The sequence below is a fragment of the Mytilus edulis genome, chromosome 7, assembly GCF_963676685.1.
Source record: "Mytilus edulis chromosome 7, xbMytEdul2.2, whole genome shotgun sequence".
Lineage (NCBI taxonomy): Eukaryota > Metazoa > Mollusca > Bivalvia > Mytilida > Mytilidae > Mytilus > Mytilus edulis.
This window is the reverse complement of record NC_092350.1, coordinates 70,754,530-70,780,599: the sequence shown is the minus strand read 5'-3', so window position 1 is coordinate 70,780,599 and position 26,070 is coordinate 70,754,530. Positions and strand designations below refer to the sequence as shown.

Sequence of the window (26,070 nt, the reverse complement as noted above, 5' to 3'; positions counted from 1 at the left end):
TCAAATTTCCGTTTTTTTAAATTTCATAATGATCACATGAACTGTCATGTCAATTAAATATTTTGAAATCGGACGGGGGCGGGTTCAGCTATCTCTTTTGACGATAACTATATTTCCTGTTGACTTTTAAGATTGACAATTAATTCCAAAGGATTATAGTGACTTTTCTTCTCACAGAGACCATAAAAATAATCAAAACAGTGATTCTATCCCTAAATGATGGCTTAAAAGTGACTTACAGTGCTCTCTGCCATGACAAATTGCAGATTTTAATACGCCATCTATAAATATTGAGAAATTTTACAAGAGGGATAACTCTAATGGACATTGGATATTGGGGGGTCCTGAGGATTTTGTCTTATCAAAGATTTGTATAGTATACAAATTCTTGATAGGATCAAGGATACAGTAAGACCTTCTTACTATATAAATCCTTGATAGGATATAGGAGACGATACGATAATTTAGTTAAGTACAGGTAGCATATAAATAAACAAAAACAAAATTATATCAATATAATTATACATTCAGTTACAGGGAAAAACTATAAAAACATAAACCATGCAGAGACATATATAAATACAATCTCTGGATGAGAGCAGTTGAAATGGCTAGAAAAGATACTAACGTTTATACCTAGATATAGGAGAGACAAAGACATATAATTCGAAAGAAATAAGAAGATGTGATATCAACTCTCCATACATATATCTCTCTGCTATCTGGTATCCTGTCTTTGCAGATAGTTATAATCAAAGCCAGATGGCATGTTTTATATTTGTATGATATGATATATAATATTTCTTCTTTCAGTTTCTAGCTGTTTCCTTCAATTATTGAAGATAATTCCCCGGGCGTCGACTATACAATTTGATGATTTACATTGTAGCAAGACTAATATAAAAGAAACAAACCAAAAATCACTAAATATTGTACTGTATGTACATTTGAAACATTACATTTATTTATCATTAGCATTGATATGATAGCTTTTGCATATGAAACAATATCTGAAAAGTCCAATTTTTGGCAATAAGAAAAAACAAAAAAGTCTTTATGGAACAGTCATTATTTATCAGCTATGGGGGTTGGTTAATTTTAGGGGAGGGGGTCATTACCCAAAATATCACACAGCTGGGGGGATTGCCATCCAAAATTTTATTTTACAGGGGGTCACACAATGAAATTTTTTATGTCTAGTAAGATTGCAATCTCTTAGATAATTTCTGTCATATTTAAATCTTTGATAGTGTACAGCTCCAGCAGAATGCCCAATCTTTCAAGAGTAGTGTATCTGATCACTCATCTGGGATGAAAATTTCGGGGACAGAATTTTCGGCTCTCCTTCAAGTGACACCATATTCCAGTATGGTCTTGGGGAAACGATGATAGTCCGTCGGAAGGGGATGATGAATGGCTGATCAGTGTTAAGAGAGAGCCATATATTTTGCAGGTTAAAGACACCCTTGTAGATTTCGAAAACGAGTATGCTAATGGCGCTATAAGCGGCAGCACTCGCACCCGCAAAGTGGAAAGGGATTGATATAAGTTGCAAAACTTGTTTCCCAATCCACTATGAATAAAATATGTTTAAACTAAACTCATCTGTTATTGTTCATTGTCCATAGGATGTGAAAATTTACAACCCGACTTATCTTGAATTCTTAAAGTCATAAGAAACCTCAAATTAAAAAAAAATAATGCATATGTTTTTCATAACTCGATGGATAGTTTTCATTATAAAACTTATTTACATATACTTTTTTATGAAGAAAATTATTTCATTTGTTCATATTTAGAAGAAGTTTACTTTATTTTAATTGCTTGCTTCCAGGAAGCAATTCGCGGAAATATTTTTTCGTATGCAAATGACCTCAGCGTGACCCATCTCGTAAAAATCCGGTGATCACAATACGCATGGATGTCCTTAAAATAAACTATTATCTGAATGTGCATGTTAAACAATGTCAATATCTATGCTTTTTTTGTTGATTGTTGACAAACGGGTGAAAATCGTTAAACTTCGGCTTCAAAACACGAACTTTAATTACCTGCCATATTTTAACAATAACACTGACCGATTGAAAAAAAGAATTGACGACTATACGTTTTGGACAAGGTATGATAAGGTGCATTTTTGGCCCCCTCTTCAAATGACTTCATATTCAATCCATCATTAGTCTATGCATAGTGACTTAAAAAAATGTTGAGCATTTTGTGTTTATGTGATTATTTAGTTGCCTAGCAACGGGTTTTATAAAACGAACTATAATATTCATCTTTATTGCAATTGCCTAAGGAAAAGACTTCTGAATCTATTAAAATGAATGGTAATGTGTTACCAAACACTTGAATATTTACTATTGTTGGGTATATCATTTTAAAAAGTTCTTAATAGTAACCTAGCAACCACAATGTTGCCTAGTGATCACACAAAAGTACTTTTTTATCCAATTTTATCCATAAAAAAAATAAAAAATTCAAATGTTTTCATAGAACTCATATTAAGTCACCTCCTATATTGATATATTAAGAAACAATGTTTGCATGAAAAAAAAGAGATTTTATATCTATATAATCCGTCAAATCAACCCGAGTTTTCCTTAGCAACGCATAGTGTGTTTTAAGTTAACAGCTGAAGAACATTTAAAAAGATGTTTAGTATCACTGAGTGTAATTTTTAAGCTTGAAACGTGGAACTAAAGGATATTTATGAGTACCTTTAGTGCAGATGTGCAATTCTAATATATAATTCTTAATTCAGTGTTTCCATGGTTACACAGGAACGTATCCATGATATAATATCTTGCTTAGCAACCATCACAAATCAGATAAAATAATTTTTATGCATATCTAAGTATGTATTTTCATATAAAAGAGAGACAGCAAATACATATTTTTTAGTTTTGCATACTGTATAATAATCCCCCCCCCCCCCCGTTTTCACAATGTTTATTTTTTTCTCTATTGTTATTTTCAAAAAAAATCAATTGTGCATGATCTGATGAATAGACAATGTTATGTATGACTGTCAGGTTTCAATTAATTTCCGGTTTTTTTTCTTCACCCAAAGATTGAATAATTTAACTCAAATAAATGGAGTTTATGGACTCAGTTGATTCCCCCGCTAACATATAAAGTTATACAGAGATATATCGCAAGAACTTTAAAAGTGACGCTACTAAAATTTGAACTTAAACTGAGTTTTGTGGCAATAATCATTGTATATGCATTTCATAATATTGAATTGAGACAAACTAAAGTTAAAGATCGGAAACAAAATATCAGCATTTTTTTTTCATTTGTAAAGGAGCATAACCCTAGAACAGAAAAAATAAAAGAAATCCCCAAAATTCATACTGGGTCTGTGTTTTGTGGTAATAAGCATTGTTTAGAAGTTTCATAACATTTGGTTGAATCAAACTAAAGTTAGAGAACGGAAACGAACAATTCAGCAATTTTGCTTTTAGTACAGGGACATAACTCTTGAACTGGAAAAGTGGCGCCATCAACATTCAAACTCTATCTGTGTTTTGTGGTAATGAACAGTGTGTATAAGTTTTATATCATTTGGTAGAGACAAACTAAAGTTGGAAAACGGAAACGAAAAATTCAGCATTTTTTCCTTTTGTTAAGGAGCATAACTCTAGTATCAAGTGACGCCAGCAAAATCAAACTTCACCTGTGTTTTGTGGTGATAAGCATTGTGTATATTAAGTTTCTTAACATTTGGTTGAGGCAAACTAAAGTTAGAGATCGGAAACCAGTTTTGGGACATACAGACGGACGGACCTACAATGTATGTACGTATTTATAGACGGACAAGGGAACAACTTAATGCTTGCTCCGGTACTGAGAGGACGTATGCATGCTCTTTATTACATACGTGAAGCACAAAAAAATAGTTGAGAATTATAAGAGTAGAAATGTTTTATGTGTGAACTTGGCTGCTGACTTTCAAAATGTACATGAACGTCCATTTTTTTTAAACCTTTTAGTTGTAAAATAAATTTTATGCAGTAAAAAGTAGTACCATTCATATTATTATTTAGAACATTGAGTAAATTGGTGCATACTGTAATTGTTAAATTGATCTACATATTGATATTTTTCAACTGGGACCGAGAGGATAGGGGGCAATGACTGGGTTCTTTTACAGTTTTATTTTTAATCTAAGACAAAAGATGAATATATCATGAAAAAATAGAATAATAACATATCTATCTTTAAGCAATCAAGAAAATGATAGGAGTCTAGTGGTTTTAGTCATTTTGTGCAATGCATTTATTATAAATAGAAAGATGTGGTATGATTGACAATGGGAACTCTCCACTCAAAAGACCACGAAATTAACAACCATACGGCCTTCAACATGAGCAAGGCCATACCACATTGTCAGTTATAAAAGGCCCCGAAATAACAATGTCAAACGATTCAAACGAGATAACCAACGGCCTAATCTATGCAGACAAAAATTAACCAAAAACAAAAATGGAGCACATAAGCAAACGATAACCACTAAATTACAGGAGTCGGTTTCACAAAAAAACTTACGACTAAGAAGGATCGTAAGTATACTGAAATGTTCATGACTCACGATCAATCTTAGTCGTAAGTTTTCTTTTGTGAAACTGACTCCATGCTCCTGACTTGGGACAGGCACATACATAGAGAATGTGGCAGGTTTAACATCTTAGCGGGATCTGAAACCTCACCATAACATTGGACAGTGGTGTAACAGTAAAACATAAGAACGAAATATAAAAATCAGTTAAAATAAGGCCAAGATCAATAAAAATACAAATAAGTGGACGTGGCCGGGTACTTGTACATTCCAAAAACAAAAAGACACTGAATATTTTTGTTCCTCATTATCTAACAGGTACAATGTGTGCTTCTCTTGAGTATTAAAGGAAATATCTTTTCTACATCCCTTGAGAAGATACACAAAATACAAGTTTAATATACATTGTCTAAAATTGGAATGGACTGGATAGGGAATGTGTCAAAAAATAGTTATGTTATCCTTTTATCGATTAACAATTCGCACACATGGCAGCTTGTCCTTTTATTTTATATTAGAGAAAAAATTCTAGAAAAGAAAAAGTGAAAAGAAATAAAATAAAATAAAATAGTCACAGAAAAGATAGTATTATATTTTTTTAACTGAAAATTTTATCATGTTGTAATGTCAGCTTTTAGCAAGTAACAGCTGTCTGATCAGTTTATATACGAAAGTAGACGCATGGATTTTTGTTTTAAAAAATCAAGCATGCATCTGTAATGTCTCTTCGGATTTTGAAAGTCGAATTTTGTTGAGATTATTATATAGTATCATATTTGACTTTGTAATTTTTCAAAGGTTTACAAGATTTGCATACACTTAATTAAAGTTTCAAAATTATATCTAAACCTTGCAGTATTTCTTTTTAATACATGTTATATATTTAAAATATTTACAATAAATTTAATGAGTTAAGATTTTTGTTTCTTTAAAATCATTTAAAAAAAAAATCAAATAATGTCCTGTATAATCCATTGACAGGAAAGATAATCTCGGTTCTATTTTTTGTTTCCACTTGAAATCGATTTAAATTTCCATTTGCCATTTACGTACTATGTACACGGATAAAAAGGGTTATAATTTGGTAGGGTCTTTATTCATTTAGTGTTGTTGAATGTTCAGTTTGCTGGTTGTTCTTTGACAACACTGCCACTGTCACTTAAAAAAAAATGATTCAAAATCACATGTTCCTTTACTTTGCCCGACTTTAAAACAACTCTAAACATGATAAAGAACGAAAAAGTTTTTTTCCTATCCGGCATTGAAGTTGTGTTACTCAATCAAGATCACCTGAGTTAAAATAAGATACTCGAGCAGATTCGGAAATGCAAGATCGTTCCGGACCTTGGTTCACATATTATCGACGTTTCCGTAAAAACAAGGAATTTTCAGTGTAGAAATTTTGAATTTTGAACATGAGCGGACGCGAGTACCACGAATATATTTTAAACAATCAATTATTTCCTTAAAACAAACAACACATTGAAATATCTTCGTGGTACTCGCGTCCGCTCATAGTTAAAAATTGCTCAAACGGACGGAAAAACTTCGGATTTTCAAAAAATTTACGTTTTTCATGAAAAAGAGAGAGGTATTTAATAATTTTTTCACACAGAAAAAGAAAAGTTATATTGATTTTTTGTTAGATAAGACACTATTCTCTTCAGAAATAGCCAGGTTTCTTAGATATTATGAATTCTAATTTCAACGAAAATAGGGGGCCAGTTGCAATAGCTTATCGTACCTTGTCACAAATGATAAAATCGTGCACAGAAGATTAAGTTTATGATGTTTGTATGCATTGGTTCAAGAATTGGAATAACATTATTTTCACCGGTCACTCGTTTCATATGACTTTAAGATTAACAACATGAACAACTGTATAATACATGAAAATGAAATGGAACAAACATTTTTTTTCTTACTTTTTACGTCATTCCAGCACAAATTCATGAATATAAACAAATTTGGCTTATTGTGCCTTTAAAAGTTTCATTCTGTTCGTACACGCAGGGCTATTTTAATTTACAAACCTTAAAGTGAAAAAAATAACCGGTGCTATTAAAATAATGCATGATTTCAACCATTCTTATTATTTTCTGGGTTTTTTTTTCGTATTTTTTTTTTTGGGACTTCTGTCCAAGTTTAGTAAAAATCCAGAATAGTTTATGAATCTTATAAATGTTTTAAAATCTTTAACTGCAGACTCCTGAAAACATTCAGTGAATCTGTAAAAAGATATCTTAAATATTTCAGAGATTTTCTAAAATCACTGATCAAAATCAGGGATTTTATAAAATCACTAATCAGTTCAGTGATTTTACAAAATCCCTGATTTTACAAATTCCCGCTGTAACATATATATGCATGGCCCTGTTGTAATATACAATGTAAACAAACAGGGAATAATTACCATGCCCCTATAGATATAATATCAAAATTTACTATATTTTGTTCATTGGTACTTTATTTTTTGTGATTTTTTATCCTGCAACTTTTTATTCGTGATTTTTTTCTCTACATTTTCCTGTGACTTTTTCAAGTTTCTACATTCTTTCATAAAGCGGCAAACATTATAATTATTAGAAAAATCTGAACTTTTAAATGATGTTTCAAAAGATAAAAGTTTATATTCACAGTTTTCCGGAACCTATGTGAAATATAAGCCACTTGATGTGACTTTTGTCAAGCAAATATAACAGTTGATTTTATTCAGTTCAATACAGTCCACATTCCTCATTGGGACCCTCAAAGAGACTTTGACCGAGGAACACAGTTCTATAGCGAAAACAGAAAATATTTGACAGGGAACCAAGAAACAAAATAAATGAGAGTTATCGTTCCTTAAAAATGTGAAACGAAAAGATAACATAATGTGTTACGCACAGGACATCAAAACAATTAAGTTATTCATAGTAAGATAAAAAGAATTGATTTACATTATATTTATGATATTGCACTTCTACTAAATATCACACCTCAAGCATAGGTAATTTATGAAATGTTATCAGTAATACTGTTAACCGGAAGTGGGTTGATGTTGTTAAAAAAAGTTTGTGGACATGGAAGAATTAATCTTAGCTAGTTTGCGTCTAGCGTCAATGGGTATGAGCTTTATGAATCTGAGACAACAAACTCTGCAATAGAAACATTTCCCACTTTCATTTTCACTTCTTCAAAGCACCTATGTTTTACATCCTGGTCAATTTTGGGCCGGTTGGTTTTCACTTTTGTCATTTTTATAATTTGAAACAAATGGACTGGGGCCGATGTGACTTTACAGTAATTTAACCAGTTAACAGTTAGCTAAAATAATGAACTCAGGTCTTATATTAATCTATAGTACTCTTACATATGAAATTTCAGAGACTATTTTTGACGTTGGGTTTGCATGTTTAATTTGAAGCTTGCTGAATTTGACTTTGTCCAATTTGGTTACATGTACATACAAATTTTCACTATAGTGTTTGCACTCCAGTTAAAGATTTTTAAAGAAAATTGCAATGTACTATTTGTACATAAATAACAAGCACTTTATCTTTCCATGTTGTATGAAAGAGTCTGTGCAAACATTATTGCTGTCTCATTGACACACCTCCTTTAAATTTTTAACCCTTTGCATGCAGCCCTTTGCATGACCATGTGTAGACTGGGTACAACAATTTCTGGGGAACTCCCTAATAGTAATACTTCATATGAACCAAAGAATAAATATATACAAATCAAACATGATGAAAAACTCAATATTTTTGGTGAACATTAAAATACTGTTTTTATTGATATTTATAAAAATGTGACTATTAAATTTGAAATTTGTCATATTTACTTAATTAAAGTACTATCTTACTATAGGAATTAGCTATGTGTATCTTCTTAGTAAGATTCTTGTAGGGAAATATGGCAGACCCAATTATTCAAAAGTTAGCTTACTATTTTCATGAACCATATATATCATCATGATCATGCATGTTGTGAATTATTAATTTGAATAATGTTATTTATTATAATACGAGTAGTTTAAAACTACAAAGGTGGCCTTCCGAGGCATGGGCATACCTTATGTACATTTATGTAGTCTGCCAATTCATAAAAAACACACAAAACAAATTTAGAATGTTAAAATATTTGTATTTGAGATATGTACTGTTATCAGGTTATTCTTTTGATTGAGAAAAAATCATATTCTAATTTTTATGCCCCACCTACGATAGTAGAGGGGCATTATGTTTTCTGGTCTGTGCCTCCGTTCGTCCGTCTGTGCGTCCGTTCATCCGTCTGTGCGTCCGTCTGTGCATCCGTTCGTCCGTCTGTGTGTCCGTTTGTGCGTCCGTTCGCTTCGGGTTAAAGTTTTTGGTCAAGGTAGTTTTTGAAGAAGTTGAAGTCTAATCAACTTGAAACTTAGTACACATGTTCCCTATGATATGATCTTTCTAATTTTAATTCCTAATTAAAGTTTTGACCCCAATTTCACGGTCCACTGAACATAGAAAATGATAGTGCGAGTGGGGCATCTGTGTACTTGGGACACATTCTTGTTATGAAAGAAATGATGACTTCTGGAATTAGTTCATAGAATCTTGATGCAACCCAGAATTCATGTTTAAAAATTATTTTGAGGAATTACTAAACCTTTGACATGACTGATAGCCACCCTGACAGAAGCTACTCTAAGAAGAGGGCTTCCTTGGCTATTGTGACACAAGTGTAAGATCTTCATATTAGATATCACTTAAAATTCATGAAATTTTACTTTTTGACTTAAAATCCTATTTTTCTAACCTATAACCATCTGACCATGGTAACGGCAAAAGTTTGAAAATTTTAATGAGGAAATTCTTGACACTGAACAGTGTTCATTCCAGGTGTTATTGTACATATTTAAACAGAATTTTTTTTGTTTAAAAAAGTATACTAATCTGGCTTCAATTCTTCCCAATTCTTTTAATAAAATGACACAGGTTTACAACGTTAACAATCAGAAACGCCATGTTCACACTTTCATCTAGGTATTAAACATATAAAAAGTTATTTTGTGTTTGCAATATTTTTCAGCACGAAATTTAAAAGAGGTAATTTTATCGGGTTAAGATGGACTCATCATCAGCTGTCGTAAGTGTGAATCTGTGAAAAGCAGGATTGGTGGGCATAAGAGTTTTACATTGAATAAAAAGGGAAAGCTGAAAGGTGCAGTGATAATCATGATATTTGTTGTCATATCATGCTATTGATTTATGATGAGTTTTAAATGTTTTATGATATTTTTTTTTATTACAGAATCTTGACAGATGAAAAAGATTAGATGATAAGATCTTGAAAAATGGCATTTACAAGTTCCCAAGGGATGGACGGAAAATCCCTCAACTACCAACAAAGGGGTACAAACAATTCCCCAGTGCCACAATTAAACCCTCCACCACCAATACCTCAAAGATCGCGAAGGTCAGATCCGCCTTCAATGGGATGGAATATTCCCGATTTCTCAGACACAAGAACAAATTCTACAGTGGATCAAAATTTCTTGAATCCAGCATCAGACCCATTTGGAGATTCATTCCAAAATAATTTCACAGGAAATTTTTCAATGCAAAATAATGCAAGTTCCTCAGGAACTAGCATACCTAGAAACAATAGCCCGCTACAATTGACAATGCCTAATCCCAATCCTAATCCTACTTCAAAAGACAGAGACTCTTTGATAGCTCTGTCTCCTGACCAACCCACAGTTACACATCAAAAGCAGTTTAGTCATACCAAATACAGCATGGATTTACAAGGGCTATCTTTTGACAATTCAGGAAGTAACGAAAATGTTAATAAGATATCATCAAGTTCGTCATCTGAAAACTTGTCTTCCAATCCAAACAACCCAGCATATCCTGATATTAGTCATGCATTTAGAGAAGTAAGAAGAGAACCATCTAGAACCGATTTTGGTGCTAGATTACCGACCCCCTGGCAGACCTCTGGACAAACAGGAAGTTACGGTTGGAACCAAGAACTTTTTAATCCAAACTTTAATAATGCATCTAATGATCCTTGGGCTGTGAATAGTGCTACAAACATGACAAATGTGACTACTTCTGGACCCCCATTACCTCCTAGAAAAAGTCTTTCAAATGTCCCAAATATTTATCCTACAAATTTACAAATTGGACATGGACTGGTTCAGGTGCTTCCTATGCATCCACCAGCACCAAATTTACAACAAACTGGAAACCAGGCTGTCATGGCTGGTAAATTTCAACATCAGTTTTCTCAACCACATCCTTATAATCCTACACCAAACATTAGCTCTACAATTAATGCAAACAGGCCATCTAGTATGCATGGTACTGATGCATGGTTAACACACAGACTTAATGTGCCTCAAGCAGGTATTCATAGAACTGCTAGTGCTAGTGAATTCGACAACATAAGGGGAGATAAAAAACAAACAGATTCTGATGTTTTTCAGGACAACTTTCATAATCGTGATTTTGTGGACGATGCGCTACCACGAAGTCGTAAAGGAAGTGATTTGATTGAATTGTCCGATGAAGAAAGAGATGAGGTTGAAAAAGAATATTTATCTTTAGAATCATTTGATCCATTGTATAGACGGCAAAGAAGCGAGTCTGTCTGTTCAAGAGAAGGAGTTTTGGCAGGATCACCAAAAGGTGGATTTCCCTCGTTTGTGTTCGCAGAGGCAACAGAGGTGCAGCCTGTCCACAGAGGTAATAAAGATAGTGGATACAGTTCATCATTATATCCACAAATTCCAGACGAGGATGAAGAGAAGGGAGTTTGTCCAATGGCAAGCCATGATGAGCTAGAGATGTTTCTTAAGAGTGCAATACCAGTTGTAGAAACAGAACAAGAAGCACCTCCTCGCCCACCACCTCCTAAATCACAGGTATAACTAAAATTTCTTTGTGTTTAACAGTGACACAAAAGTTTTTCTATCAGATGACAGATTGTTATTTGTTTCTATCATTTTGTTCCAAAGATGCACAAGGTAAACATGGTAAAAAAAATTCTATTGTCCTTAATGAACATGATGTATACAAGCAGAGGTACATGTATGATAAACATGCACATAAACAATGATAAATGAGGCAGCAATACACAACAGAGACCCAAAAAGTCTTCAACAAAAAAACTGATGTTTTGACTATATCGAGGGAGTTAAACTAAATGTATAATTGCAAGGTACTGTGGTGCCTATCATAAATGAAGATTTTTTTGGGGATTTGACTAGTGTAAATTTTAAAAATAAAATCCAAATATCATGAATATATATATAAATACTCTGACAAGAAAAAAACAATAAGTATACAAGAGTAATTTAGAAAAAAATTCAGGTTACAATTACATCAGGGCTTGCAGATAATTCAGTACCATTATGTATATAGTGGAATGTGTATTTTCTGAATTTGTTTGAAATTTTGACATTCTGGATGACATGGATGATTGAACATAAAATATGCTTTAGTTATTTTATGTCAATTTTAGGATAAATCTTTCGAGAGGTTGAGGCAGCACATGTTTGTAGATGACGAGTCCAATGCATTCTGTCAGATGGTAGTGGAGTATGTGTTATTCCTTAGTTGTTAAATTATGAATTTTAAATGTTTAAACTGAAATTTAAAACTGAAAATTTGTTACACAATAATGCACATGAAAGATTAAAACATTTCATTCACCTTGTTCACAATAAACAAATTGGAGCATACATTTTGTATAACTAAAAACTCATCATCAATAGAAAATTGAAGAGACAGTTACCGTGGTTACTATTTATGTTTAAGTGGTTGGTATATCAATATTTCATATAATTGCTATTTTGCAAAATTTTCCTTTGATCTTGCTGACTGATAATTTTCTTTCTCAGCGAAGTCCAATGTTATGAAAATTATATGCCCGTTTTCATGAAATTAACAACGCTGTCATAGGTAAAATAGTGATAAACAGATTATCATTGGGCATCAGAACTCGATTGCTTTTCTCGCTTGAGCCGGTATGGCGAAAAGCGAAAAAATAAATCTTGTTGAGATGATCAACAATAATCTATAATTAACATAGCAAAGTTTATAATTTAAGTTAGTTTCTATCAACTTTGATTGTCCTCTTGTACAATAGACTTATTTCCAATATGGTTTTTTTATAGAAAACAAAAAATAAGTTGATTTTACTTCATCTATGACTTCTAATGTAACTTTTTCTGGCTTTATTTTACAGGTTGAAATCACGATACAAGTCAACAGATACAAAGACTAACCTAGGATTTATAGTCAGTCCATTGTGTACCAAACAACAGTGTTCCATGTCTGTTAAAATTATTGTGTACTCTGACTTTGTTACTGAACCTATAGTGTTTACCTGTGAAGGTAAGGAAAGGGACTAATTTAAAAATTATGCAGGTACATGTACTTTGATCATAATAAACTATGATGCATAATAACAGTATAATATTATCGATTTTGAGGTTTGGACTGAGCTGAAGTTCAGTCCTTATACAACTTGAACTATAATCCAATATAGAAAAAAGGAATTGTGTTATGATTGCCAATAAGATAACTATCCACCAGAGTTCAAATGGAGTGAATGTATGCAATTATAGTCCACTATACAACCTTCAACAATGAGAAAACCCATACAGTTAAGGTCACTATAAATGACCTCAACATGAAAAAGAGAACTCTATCCGTGGTAAAGGGCTAATTTATAACAAAACAATTAGTAAACTTGAAAATACTTTTGAAAAAGTGTACCGGTACACCTTGCTCTAAAAAAAAATCAGAAGGAAAATAAGCATTATGTATTAATTTGTGTTGTTTTCTATTTTAGTTGAAAATCAAACAGAAATGGTGATAAGCCATGTATTATATAGTTCCTTGGGTGCATCTCAGAAGGATTTAAACACTTCAGACTTTTTACTAAAGGTTTATGACAGATCAGAATATCTTCTCAAGTAAGTTGATGAAAAATTGATACATAATTGTACTATTACCATCTATATTTGTAGATATATATATCTTCTCATTAAGCCCTTTCTTTGCAAACGTTGCAGCCCTTTATATACTGTGGATTCATATATTTTTTTTCATGTTTAACTATATTCATGGATATTCAATTTCGTGGATTTGCTTAATTTTAAAAAAAGAAGATGTGGTATGATTGCCAATGAGACACCTCTCCACAAGAGACCAAAGGACACAGAAATTTATAACTAGAGTCCACCGTAAAATGTTCAACATTTAGCAAAGCCCATACCGCATAGGTCAGCTATAAAACGCCCTGAATTGACAAATGTAAATGATTCATTTGAAAAAATTAACGGAAAACAAATATGTAACACATCAACAAACAATCAATGAATTACAGGCTAAGTCTGTTTATAGACAAGCCTTTAGAAAATGTGTACTTTGTTGAGCATTTAGAATAGGGGCGTATCGATACTGACAAAATCATCCAAAAATTGATATCCCACAAACAAAAATGAATCCACAGTAAGCAATTTTGTAACTTTCATGATGTCACATACAAAAGAAGTTCCAAGTTTCATTTATATTACCTATAATTTTCCTCTTGCAAAAAAACAACTATCAGATTAAAAATGCTTGAAACTTGTTTATAGTATGTTTAAAATTGTAGAACATTAATTTATTTTCTGCAGAAACATTACATTGATCTGTGTCACTCTTTAAAGTAAATCCTGAACATTCAACACCTTGTTAAAAATACTGACAATGCAGGAGAATAATTAGAAAATCTCTAAAAGAGATGAAAAGAAAATTCAAATTGAGATTAAAGATTTGTTAAACAATTTATCTTAAGTGATATTTAATGCCTTTTTAAAAAAGAAAATAATTTAACTCACAATAATTTGCAGTAAGTTTCCACTGTGTCGATATGAATATGTCCATAACTGTTTGAAGCTTGATGAAGATATAAAGTTTACCCTAATGAGAAGACAGGAAGTCTTATTACCATTTCTTAGAACGGTAAGTTTAGAAATGAATAATCATGTGATGCACTACAGCTCAAATCTTATTAGATGCACCAAATTTTTTCTATGTTATCTTATTTACTCTGTAGAGTTGCCGGACCATTTGGTTTTTTTTTTGTGAGGCCTGAAATTACAACCCATTGATATGAGCAGTAAATAAAAATGTATACAACAAGGAATTATTTAAATCTGGAACTATTTTCAATTCTGGAAAGTTGATTAGAAAATGATGAAAGCTAACTCAGCTAAAATGTATTCAATATTTTTCAAAATCTTAGTCAGCTATAAAATGCCCAACAATGACAAATTTGGAAATCATTCAAATGAAAACCATAAAAGAAATAACTGTAATAATCAGTTGATAAAGGCTTGACTCATCTGCTTGGTATGAAGCATAAAACACAACTTGCATGAAAACAACAGAGAAAAAGCTTGTTCAAAGCTAATTAGAACTAAATAATAAATCATGTTCTTTCAAGTACACATATTTATTTGATTTGATGTTCTGAAATAGCTTCCATTTGTTAAAATAGAGAGGCCTAAAATATCAAAGGGATATTGAAACTCAAGTCAAAAAAGAAAATAACTAAAGACAGCAGTCAGCAACACAAACAATGATGATGATCTCAGGTATACCTGAGGATTAGCAGATCCAGCTCCACTTGGAGCACCTATCATGTTGTTCATGAAAGAACAAATCTTAATTTAAGGTTAGGGCTATTCCAGAAAAAAATGTATGGGGGGTTGGGGGGTTGGAAGGCAGTTTTTGTCAGCACCCGCTACCCAGACAATTGTAATTGAGAATTATAGTGCATTATAGTGTGAAAAGTTGCTCTGATACCCATCACCCATGTATTATTAATACAATGTGCCTTCCAACCCCCCCCCCCCCCCCCCCCCCCCCCCCCCCTCCCCTACATTTTTTCTGGAATAGCCCTTACTTCAGTTGGATCATATTTTGAGGTAAAATAACTCTTTATTCAGATTGATGATGATAGCCAATGCTTGTATTTTCCTAAAGATTATGTAAAAACAGATGAGATGATTGCAAGCAAGTATGTATTGATTACCTAATATATGTGAATAAATTATTTAAATTGTGCTAATGCAACATTAGACGTTAAGCAACCAACAATCAATTATTCAATCTAATGCATCTAAAGATTTTATATGTAAGAAAAGAAGTAATATATAAGCTCTTCTAATGAAACATATATGGAACTGTATATTTTAAAGAACATAAGACACAATGAACCCAGCCATAGAAGTAATTGATGTCAGTCAAATAACTTTGAAAGAGATATTTGGTGACAACTCCACATATATAATTTAAATAGAAAGTTTCTGGATTTATCTCCCTTTATTAGTATTATAAAGTGCTACCAGTTTATACAGTATTATGCACTAGCTTCATGGTTCATGGTTAAGGAAGCATAACATTTATGTACATAAAACACACACAAATGCTGTAAAGTGATTTGTTTTTGTGTAGTTTTGAATTTCACAATTTTCAACGGTCAAACCTTATTGCAAGGTTTAATTTTGCAAATTTTCATTTCATGTTCTGACTTTTCTTAAGGTTAAAATAAATACAGAAGGATATTTTTACGATTTTATCTTAATTCAAAATTAACCAGAAAATAAAACCTTAAAATTATTTACCTGGTTACACTAGCTAGTTTTGGTAGTAGCTTAATCTTATTGTATTTGCTATATTCTGTGTATTCTTGGAAGTTATCTGCACTTTTAAATGTTTTGTTTTTGTGTACCATAAATGGAATATTTTTTTCATCCAGGGAACAGATGGAGATTCTTCTGAATGCATTTTATGTTGAAGTTGAGAAATTAAGAGATCATATCCTAAAGGTACTATAAAAGTTAGAAAAGAAATACAATTTTAAAAAATCTTGTTTGTTTGTATGTATATCAGATCAAATGTTTAGCATGTAAAAGAAGACAATTTAAAACAAAAATATCTTATGAAGATAGAAAATATCAGATGAAAAAAGAAACACAAATATTGGATTATTATTTCCAGTTCCTTTTGCTAAAGAAAGTCCTTATGTATAGAGGAGAATTAAGGTTATATTTGTGTATAAATTAAATTTATTTGTGGAAAAATTCAAAAAAATGTAAGAAAAACTCTTTTTGTATTTTGTATTTTATTTTCTAATTAAATGACAATGTTTCCTTTAAATTTATGTACAATTCTTTCTTATTCTTTCAGAATGAAACAGCCCTGATCAGATCCCAGCAGTTAAGCCAGGCTGTGAAGGCCATATGTTTGACTTTATGTAAGATAGAAACTATGGACATAACAAAAACTCTTCAGAGAGTAGAAAACATTGTAGCACAGCTCACAGTAAGTTTAAAAGTTTTGGTCACAGAATGAAAATATAAGGAGATGCGACATTATGTTCAATTAGACAACAGTCCAACAGAGTCCAAAAAATATGTATGTAAACACTTGTAGTAGGCCTTCAGCAATGAGCAATGTTGAGTAAAACTGATAATTGAATTGTCAGCTTTAAAAGATCCTGACATTGCAAAAAAAAAACCAACAATAAAACAAATATAACTTTCAGCAGCCTGCAACAATAATTGATTTACAAGTGAATCAGCAGTATGTTAAATACTGTGGATTCATTCTTATTCGATCAACAACAATTTTTTGTGGATTTGGTTGGTTTGGGGAAACCACAAAAATATAACTTTAAAGGGGCACTAGCTGTCAAATTCATGGTCACCGATTTGACTCAAATTCTAATATTTGATTTATAATAATGTAAAACATTTATCCAAGCTATCAAAAGTCTAAAATAAACAGTTTACAGAGCATGGGGTAGATAATATATAGGTTCATTTTGTGTGTATTTTAGTCCAGACGTCATTTAATTAACTATCGATTTGACCTCAGATGACCATATAAGCCATGTAAACATAAATAAAGATATGAATAGATTAAACCAACATGTGCAATTGGATTTTTATAGGTCTGTTTAATTTGATTTTATAGATTAAAAATCTCATTGTTTTTAACCGTATAAGAATGATTTTATGTGCATCAAATTAGTAATCAAATGATTTACCGTAGTTTCACTTTCATTGTTGACATTCTTTTAAAAAAAAAAACCAGTACACGTACAATGCATGCGTTGTTAATCTCTAGCTAGGGGTTAAATTGAAGTTCACATGAATACGGATTTAAAGAGGTCGACTCATTCACTTGCAAGTAAATAACTAATTATCAATGTTTCTTAGCATAATTTGACAAAATTGAACCTTTTTGGCTGCAAAAAGCGAATTGTTATTTCACTATTTCACTTTCATTATTGATTGAACAGAAAAAAAATCAACCTTTAGATTTTTTATATATCTTGTAGCTAGTGCCCCTTTAACACATTACAAATGTTAAATAGGAATATGCTAACAACTTAAGCAAAACCTTGAGATCAAATATCTATGAAAATGCAGTTTTCTTCAATCCAAGAAAACTGAAACCCACGAAAAATAGATGAATCAACAGTATGTAAAATATTAGACTTTTTATAGAGCCAGGAGGGTCAAGTTATGTCTAAAGATACAGAAGACTATGCCACACAACAAGCCATAGGGTGAGTTTAAAATGACGATCGTTTTGGATAGGATTTTGTGTAACCAGACATCAGAATAATATGATAATTTATATTCAGAAATGTATTTAACAAAATATCAAGTGTATACTTTATGAGCTTTAATAATTTTCAGTTTAGATTCCCTAACAAATTACAAAATTGGACAAATTTTTTTGGGTCTTTTCCTGAAATAAATGTATGGAGGGTCAGAAGTCACTTTTTTTCAAGTTCCATAATGCTGATATTTGAAAATAACTTCCACACATCAATTTTAATTGAAGTGCCTTCCAACTCCAACACAATTCTGGAACAGTCCAGAATACAGTTCACCATAACAACCTTTAAATAACAAAATTTAAGACCAGCGACCATTTCAATGTATATTTAGAAAATTACTTTTCCCTAAGCTTGTTTTGTCATATTTTTACTTTTTGTATGTTCCTTTAATTTGCATTTATGTTGTAGTATTTATTTCGTTTCTGAATTGAATGGGTTTTGTTCTGTTTTGATTAATTTAACTTTTGCTTAAAGGTGTATCCATTTGCCAGAAATTTATTGTGACAGTTAAGGAAATATCTGTAGTAACCAGAGAATATAATTTTACTATTTTGAGGTCTTCATTGTTTGTGAAAGGGTCCATATTCCTTTAAAAAAAAAGAGATAAACACAATCCTACGAAACAAAAGTTGATATGATTTTGTTTTCTTTTAGACTCATTTTAAGTAGTTTTTATCTGAAAAATGTTTTAAAAAATTATATTCTTTCTGTAATTGCCTGTTTTCACACAGTTATTTAAATATTGAAAAATTTCCATGATTTGGTGAGTTTTGTGGCAAATCGTTACACTTATATTTTTTCCCCTGAATGTATACATGACTGTTATTTCATCCTTAAGGTATCTTAAACATGGGTAATTATGTTTCCTGATTGAAATATATATTCTGTTATGACGAGGGTATTTTCTCCTATCGTGCATTAAGCTTTTAGAACCTTTTCAGGACTCATTTTCTTTAAATTCTTGATCTTAATATAAAAGCTATGTATTTCTGATAGAAATGTAGATTATTCAAAATGTAGATTCTCTTTTTCCTCTTCAAACCTTCAATTTCTGCCAGTGTTTGGCATATAAAGTAAACACTAAGTGATTTAGTTTAACATCTCCTTTGCTGGTATTGAGTAATTGAATTCTCTGTGAAATTATTTTACCCTCCCCATTATTTTAATGGAACATCCATAACGAAAAATCTTTAAAACTGTACTCTAAATTAACCAGATGAATGTCTAAATAGAACGACATACTTGCATGTTAAATGTTTTGTTTGAACTTGGGATAACCTGAAAAAGAGAATCTACTTACACAGTGTTTAAGATGCTATTGAAAGTTCATTTTTGTCGAGCCTGCAACTTTTGTTGCAGAAAGCTCGACATAGGGATAGTGATCCTGCGGCGGCGGCTACGGCGGCTACGGCGGCGGCGTTAGCTAACTTCTTAAAAGCTTTATATTTTAGAAGGTGGAAGACCTGGATGCTTCATACTTTGTATATAGATGCCTCATGTTACGAAGTTTCCGTCAGTCACATGTCCAATGTCCTTGACCTCATTTTCATGGTTCAGTGACCACTTGAAAAAAAAGTTCAGAATTTTTGTAATGTTGAATTCTCTCTTATTATAAGTAATAGGATAACTATATTTGATATGTGCGTACCTTGCAAGGTCCTCATGTCTGTCAGACAGTTTTCACTTGACCTCGACCTCATTTCATGGATCAGTGAACAAGGTTAAGTTTTGGTGGTCAAGTCCATATCTCAGATACTATAAGCAATAGGGCTAGTATATTCGGTGTATGGAAGGACTGTAAGGTGTACATGTCCAACTGGCAGGTGTCATCTGACCTTGACCTCATTTTCATGGTTCAGTGGTTATAGTTAAATTTTTGTGTTTTGGTCTGTTGTTCTCATACTATATGCAATAGGTCTACTATATTTGTTGTATGGAATGATTGTAAGGTGTACATGTCTAGCGGGCAGATGTCATGTGACCTTGACCTCATTTTCATGGTTCAGTGGTCAAAGTTAAGTTTTTGAGTTTTGGTCTTTTTATCTAATACTATATGCCATAGGTCAACTATATTTGGTGTATGGAAATATTTAATGATCTTTATGTCAGTCGCGCAGGTTTTATTTGACCGTGACCTCATTTTCACGGTTCATTGCACAGTGTTAAGTTTTTGTGTTTTGGTCTATTTTTCTTAAACTATAAGTAATAGGTCAACTATATATGTTGTATAGAAGCATTGTTAGCTGTACATGTCTGCCTGGCATGGTTCATCTGACCTTGACCTCATTTTCAAGGTTCATTGGTCTTTGTTTAGTTATCTTGGTTAATGTTAAGTTTATGGTACAGTTGTTATAAAGCTTAGCTTTTTACTTAGGACTATCAACATAATATCAATGATTAGTATAGAAGGCGAGACATTTCAGCGTGTGCACTCTTGTCTTATTACACAGCATATTTTGTGGGTTGATTGCATTCATTCCTTTCATTATATTGTACAACTCAGCAATTCATCACAATGAGAATCAGATGCATTGTGGGTAATTTTCCCCCCAAAATACACCAATACAAAATGATTGGCTGAAAACCTCTTAAACAATGAACATTTGTCCAAGAAGTAATATTTTTTTTCTCACGTTGGTGTTAAAAGAATTAAATTAGCAATGATTCATCAGATTCTGAAACCACAGATGTCTATCAAACTTGATTTCGTATGAACAAATCGATAAGATGTATTACATTCAATTACTGTGAATTCATTATTATTTGTGGAGTACAAAGTTAAAGATTTACCAGGAATATCAATGTTAAACAAAATAATTACATTAGATGTATGTTTCATTATGATACTTTATTCTGATTGGCTAACTGCACATCATGTGTTATTCCTTAATCAATTGCATTACTCAATAACACTTTTCATTCATGATATCACGTGGTCCAACAATAAAGTGCACAGGTGAATTAAATAAAACAATTATAAAATTAGTGTTTTCATGAATAAAGCTAAAAAATGTAATTATAAGAATTGAATGCTTCTTTTTGTAACTTCATAGGGTTGTAAAAGCGTTGACCATGTGCACATTTTTAGAATGAAGCGCTTCTGCGCTTCATACAAAATGTACTTCGGTCAACGCTTTTACACCCCAATGAAGTTACATAAAGAAGCATTCAATTTTTAAATAAAAAATTTCTAAATGTTTGTATACAAACATTTATTTGATAAAACCACACAATCAAGTATCAACAAATCCAGAGTACTAATAACAAAATCTTTTTAGTCATCATACAATAAGAATGAGTGTCAAAGATCCCCTTTATATGTTAATGTTTAATGAGATAATTAACCGACAACAGTATTTTTAAACACCTTGTATAATTATATGAACTTAAGCTGTTGGGTTGCTGTCTCCTTGACATATACATCATGTACATTGTTCTGTTAATATATCTTATTCTTGTTAACATTTCTTTAGTTTGGTAGTAGTCAACCCTTTGTTTATATTCAACCTATCTAGTAAGCAGAATTATATGGAATGGTAAAATTTTAGCCGTTATTTTGGTCACAGCTTTTTGGTACTGCAGCTTTTTTTTTTATTGGTAAAATCTGAATTTCTAAAAACAGGCTTGGATCTCCTAAAAAAGGAGTTTTGCTAAAATGTCCTAGTATGATATAGCTATAAATCATTTTACACTTGAAAGCCAGTTTTAAGTATATTTTGAGTACATTTGCCTCACACTTGTGTAAGATAACTGTACGTTAACCAATCCACCATTAATTTGTGAATTTGGCCATTTATCATGTTTATGATAAAATTGGTATTTTTTTTACTATTTGTTTTAAATGTGTTACATGGTAACTTTTGAAGGAAAAATATCTTCCTACCCAGAAACAATATTGTAACTTGTAGATGACCGGTCTTGCCCTTATGCCTTAATGTCTCACTTTGGCTTAGTAGAATATGAAATACCAAATTTTAAACTTTCTGTTTGATCTAGCCTGGGATCAGACCAAATATCACATGCATTTGAAACAAGCAGTCTACCTTGAGACCACCAAGGCAGTATTTCCTTGAAATAGAAAGAGCTTCAATAAGCTTAAAATTGAGAATGGAAATGGGGAATGTGTCAAAGAGACAACAACCCGACCAAATAAAAAACAACAGCAGAGGGTCACCAACAGGTCTTCAATGTAGCGAGAAATTCCCGCACCCGGAGGTGTCCTTCAGCTGGCCCCTAAACAAATATATACTAGTCCAGTGATAATGAACGCCATACTAATTTTCATATTGTACACAAGAAACTAAAATTAAAATAATACAAGACTAACAAAGGCCAGAGGCTCCTGACTTGGGACAGGCGCAAAAATGCGGTGGGGTTAAACATGTTTGTGAGATCTCAACCCTCCCCCTATACCTCCAGCCAATGTAGAAAAGTAAAAGTAAATTCTCTGGGTACTTTACCTAAAACCTGCTACCTATACTGATGATAAATTTATAGGTCCCCTTTTTAGAAGAAAACTCTTTAACAATAGTCTGCTATGCTTTTAAAGAGAAGTCCAAGCCTGTTTATATTTAATATAAGTTTCTTCAAACTAAGCTTTTCTGTGTATAAAAAGGTCATAACATGTAAATATTGTAGTAACAAAACTAACATTATTAGAAAAAATGTTTTATGTATAACGAATAGATTTTTATTATGAAATATAATTCTGCTAGGGAGTCTTAAAACTGCCAAAAACTAACAAAAGTATAAAAATCAGTACAATATGTAAAAGGAGTTGTATTATTTTATAGATACTAGATTTACAATTTAGAATAGTCCTTTGGTTTTGGGTTGCTTTGAAGAACACTTGCTAATCTTATTACTGTGGATTCATTATTATTCGTTGGATACCAATTTTTGTGGTTTTCGTGGGTACAGGTGAACCACGAATTCAAATGTTCAACGAATACACTTAATAAATAGGTTTTATATACAGAGATTGGCAAAACAACGAAATTAAATAGCCACGAATATGCAAAATTTCAGCAATCCACGAAAATTGATACCCACGAAAATAAATGAATCCACAGTACCTAGTATTCAACTCTGCTGCTATAATATTTTTTCCTAGCAGTTGAGTTTTGTAAATTATGTTTTGTTAGTTTATTTGTTATTGTAAACATAGATCTGTAAACCAATATTCTTCTTAAATCGTTTATTGCATGTTTAGTGAAACAGCATTATCTGCAATAAGTGACCTCTTCACCTTGATTTTTGTGAATTTTACTAATGACATTTACAACAATCACAATAAAAGTGGTTCAAAGATGAGTATACCATTGTAAATATAGACATAATAGTTATTATTTAAAGAAAATATTTTTTAGAAGCTTTATCTATAAATTGTGCCGTGTAATCACGATTATATTTCATATTTTTTTTCATATTATAGACAGTCTATACTGACATCTGGTTATCCAAACCTGTTGTATAAACAAAACTTTAATGTATTTAAACATGTGTTTGAATCTACCAAAAGGTCTGAAAGATTGCTTGTCATTTGAAGGTTAATAATGTAATTTGTGATTTATTCGTATCATCATCATTGTCAATTTTTCAGATTTTATTGTCATACTTTTTCAATATCAAGACTCGTAAAGAATTGTTAATTTTAAAATATGCATACTCATACATTTATAGACTTTGTATTGTAATAAACTGTTATTCAGAGAGGAATTCATAAGTATGGTTTACTTATGTGTTCAATCCATTTTACTTTAAGTAATGAAATATTTTTAAACGTATCTAAAATATTTTCAGTATGGCAATTAAATGTTCATTGATAGAAGAAATGGAAGAGGCTTTAGAACAGCTTTTGAAGGCTGTGAAAGAATTTATTAGAATGTACTGCATAACATTCCATACAGATTTTCTGATTGGTTCTACTGTCAAAGCAGATTGGGGTAAGTAGATGTAACAGATTTTCTGATTGGTTCTACTGTCAAGGCAAACTGGGATATTTAAAGTAGATGTAACATACTCTTTGATTGGTGATGACAAAGATGAAATAAAGAGCAGGGCTCACGCTACCAGGCGACTTGGGCGAAGAAGTCGCCTTCCCGACCGTCACTTCGCTTTCCCCGACCCCCAAAAGCGAAAACAAGTCGCCCTGTTCTTGACGACAGTCGCTTTCAGTCGCTTCCGTCATCGGACATTTTCAATTTTTACCAAGTTGATGAAACATTAAATTTTTATTGATAATTAAAGAAATTCAGACATAAACAATTCATTATCTTTTGAAAAGAGGTTGAAGCATTGTCTTCGCAGTGTGTAGCAGGTTATTTGATAAAAATACAACTTTTTATCACTTCGTGCATTTCCGCAAGTACCGGTGCTTGTTACTCGAAAACGTACATCAACCTCAATTTCGGCAGCAAAATAAGTTTGTTACTTCATTTAAACGTGATAAAAGTTGCCTCCAGTAAATTTTAATCCATTAATTGCATTAAAAACGTCATGTTCCTTTCCAAATAACTTGTCAAACATCGTTTATTTTTGTAAATTTTCTTGCATTCGTCCGCCATTGACCGATTTCTAATCTCCGGATCTGAACCGGACCAGCTATGACCGAAATCCGTACTTTTACAATAATTACTACGGACGCACGGATGGAACAGCTGACATAAGAATATTGATCCCAAAGGGGAAAATACGCATTCCACACGCATTAAGAGACTTTTGGTTACATCTAATTGATTGCTGTATATAATTCCTTATATTTTTTATGGATTGTTTCAAACTATTGATTAAAGTTGCTTAACTCTGAGACTATTATTATATATCAATATATTATGGCCCAGCTTAATAACTTTTATATTTTATTATGAGAAATACTGAATGTCATACACAAGATAATTTTTAATTAAATTGTAATTGATATATTATAATTTCTTTACATTTTTTAGCTCACCTGGCCCGAAGGGCCAAGTGAGCTTTTCTCATCACTTGGCGTCCGTCGTCCGTCGTCGTCCGTCGTCGTCCGTCGTCGTCCGTCGTCGTCCGTCGTCGTTAACTTTTACAAAAATCTTCTCCTCTGAAACTACTGGGCCAAATCAAACCAAACTTGGCCACAATCATCATTGGGGTATCTAGTTTAAAAAATGTGTGGCGTGACCCGGTCAACCAACCAAGATGGCCGCCACGGCTAAAAATAGAACATAGGGGTAAAATGCAGTTTTTGGCTTATAACTCAAAAACCAAAGCATTTAGAGCAAATCTGACATGGGGTAAAAATGTTTATCAGGTCAAGATCTATCTGCCCTGAAATTTTCAGATGAATCGGTCAATCGGTTGTTGGGTTGCTGCCCCTGAATTGGTAATTTTGAAGAAATTTTGCTGTTTTTGGTTATTATCTTGAATATTATTATAGTTAGAGATAAACTGTAAACAGCAATAATGTTCAGCAAAGTAAGATCTACAAATAAGTCAACATGACCAAAATGGTCAGTTGACCCGTTTAGGAGTTATTGCCCTTTATAGTCAATTTTTAACCATTTTTCGTTAATTAAAGTAATCTTTTACAAAAATCTTCTCCTCTGAAACTACTTGGCCAAATTAATCCAAACTTGGCCACAATCATCTTTGGGGTATCTAGTTTAAAAAATGTGTGGCGTGACCTGGTCAACCAACCAAGATGGCCGCCACGGCTAAAAATAGAACATAGGGGTAAAATGCAGTTTTTGGCTTATAACTCAAAAACCAAAGCATTTTGAGGAAATCTGACATGGGATAAAAATGTTTATCAGGTCAAGATCTATCTGCCCTAAAATTTTGAGATGAATCGGTCAATCGGTTGTTGGGTTGCT

General features: G+C 32.1%; 2 protein-coding genes across 4 annotated transcripts in view; one reads left to right on the top strand and one right to left on the bottom strand.

The window, feature by feature from the left end:
* The window catches only part of LOC139482118 (sorting nexin lst-4-like), a 48,786-nt gene extending 48,482 nt beyond the window's left edge, over positions 1 to 304 (bottom strand). The window contains exon 1 of one of the 2 annotated variants that reach the window (XM_071265794.1): positions 240 to 304. In XM_071265794.1, the coding sequence (XP_071121895.1) occupies positions 240 to 254 (15 nt within the window). In that variant the 5' untranslated portion in view covers positions 255 to 304. The remainder of the gene's footprint in view (positions 1 to 239) is intronic. The other variant, XM_071265795.1, reaches the window with a different exon arrangement.
* Positions 305 to 7,556: 7,252 nt separating this feature from the next.
* LOC139482117 (phosphatidylinositol 4-phosphate 3-kinase C2 domain-containing subunit alpha-like) overlaps positions 7,557 to 26,070 on the top strand; it is a 66,173-nt gene continuing 47,659 nt past the window's right edge. Inside the window, exons 1-12 of one of the 2 annotated variants that reach the window (XM_071265789.1) lie at positions 7,771 to 7,888; positions 9,839 to 11,456; positions 12,056 to 12,132; positions 12,782 to 12,930; positions 13,391 to 13,514; positions 14,436 to 14,547; positions 15,537 to 15,607; positions 16,349 to 16,418; positions 16,780 to 16,914; positions 18,105 to 18,166; positions 21,697 to 21,759; positions 24,026 to 24,168. In XM_071265789.1, coding sequence (XP_071121890.1) covers positions 9,882 to 11,456; positions 12,056 to 12,132; positions 12,782 to 12,930; positions 13,391 to 13,514; positions 14,436 to 14,547; positions 15,537 to 15,607; positions 16,349 to 16,418; positions 16,780 to 16,914; positions 18,105 to 18,166; positions 21,697 to 21,759; positions 24,026 to 24,168 — 2,581 coding nt within the window. In that variant the 5' untranslated portion in view covers positions 7,771 to 7,888; positions 9,839 to 9,881. Of the gene's footprint in view, positions 7,670 to 7,770; positions 7,889 to 9,838; positions 11,457 to 12,055; positions 12,133 to 12,781; positions 12,931 to 13,390; positions 13,515 to 14,435; positions 14,548 to 15,536; positions 15,608 to 16,348; positions 16,419 to 16,779; positions 16,915 to 18,104; positions 18,167 to 21,696; positions 21,760 to 24,025; positions 24,169 to 26,070 lie in introns of those variants that run through there. The other variant, XM_071265790.1, reaches the window with a different exon arrangement.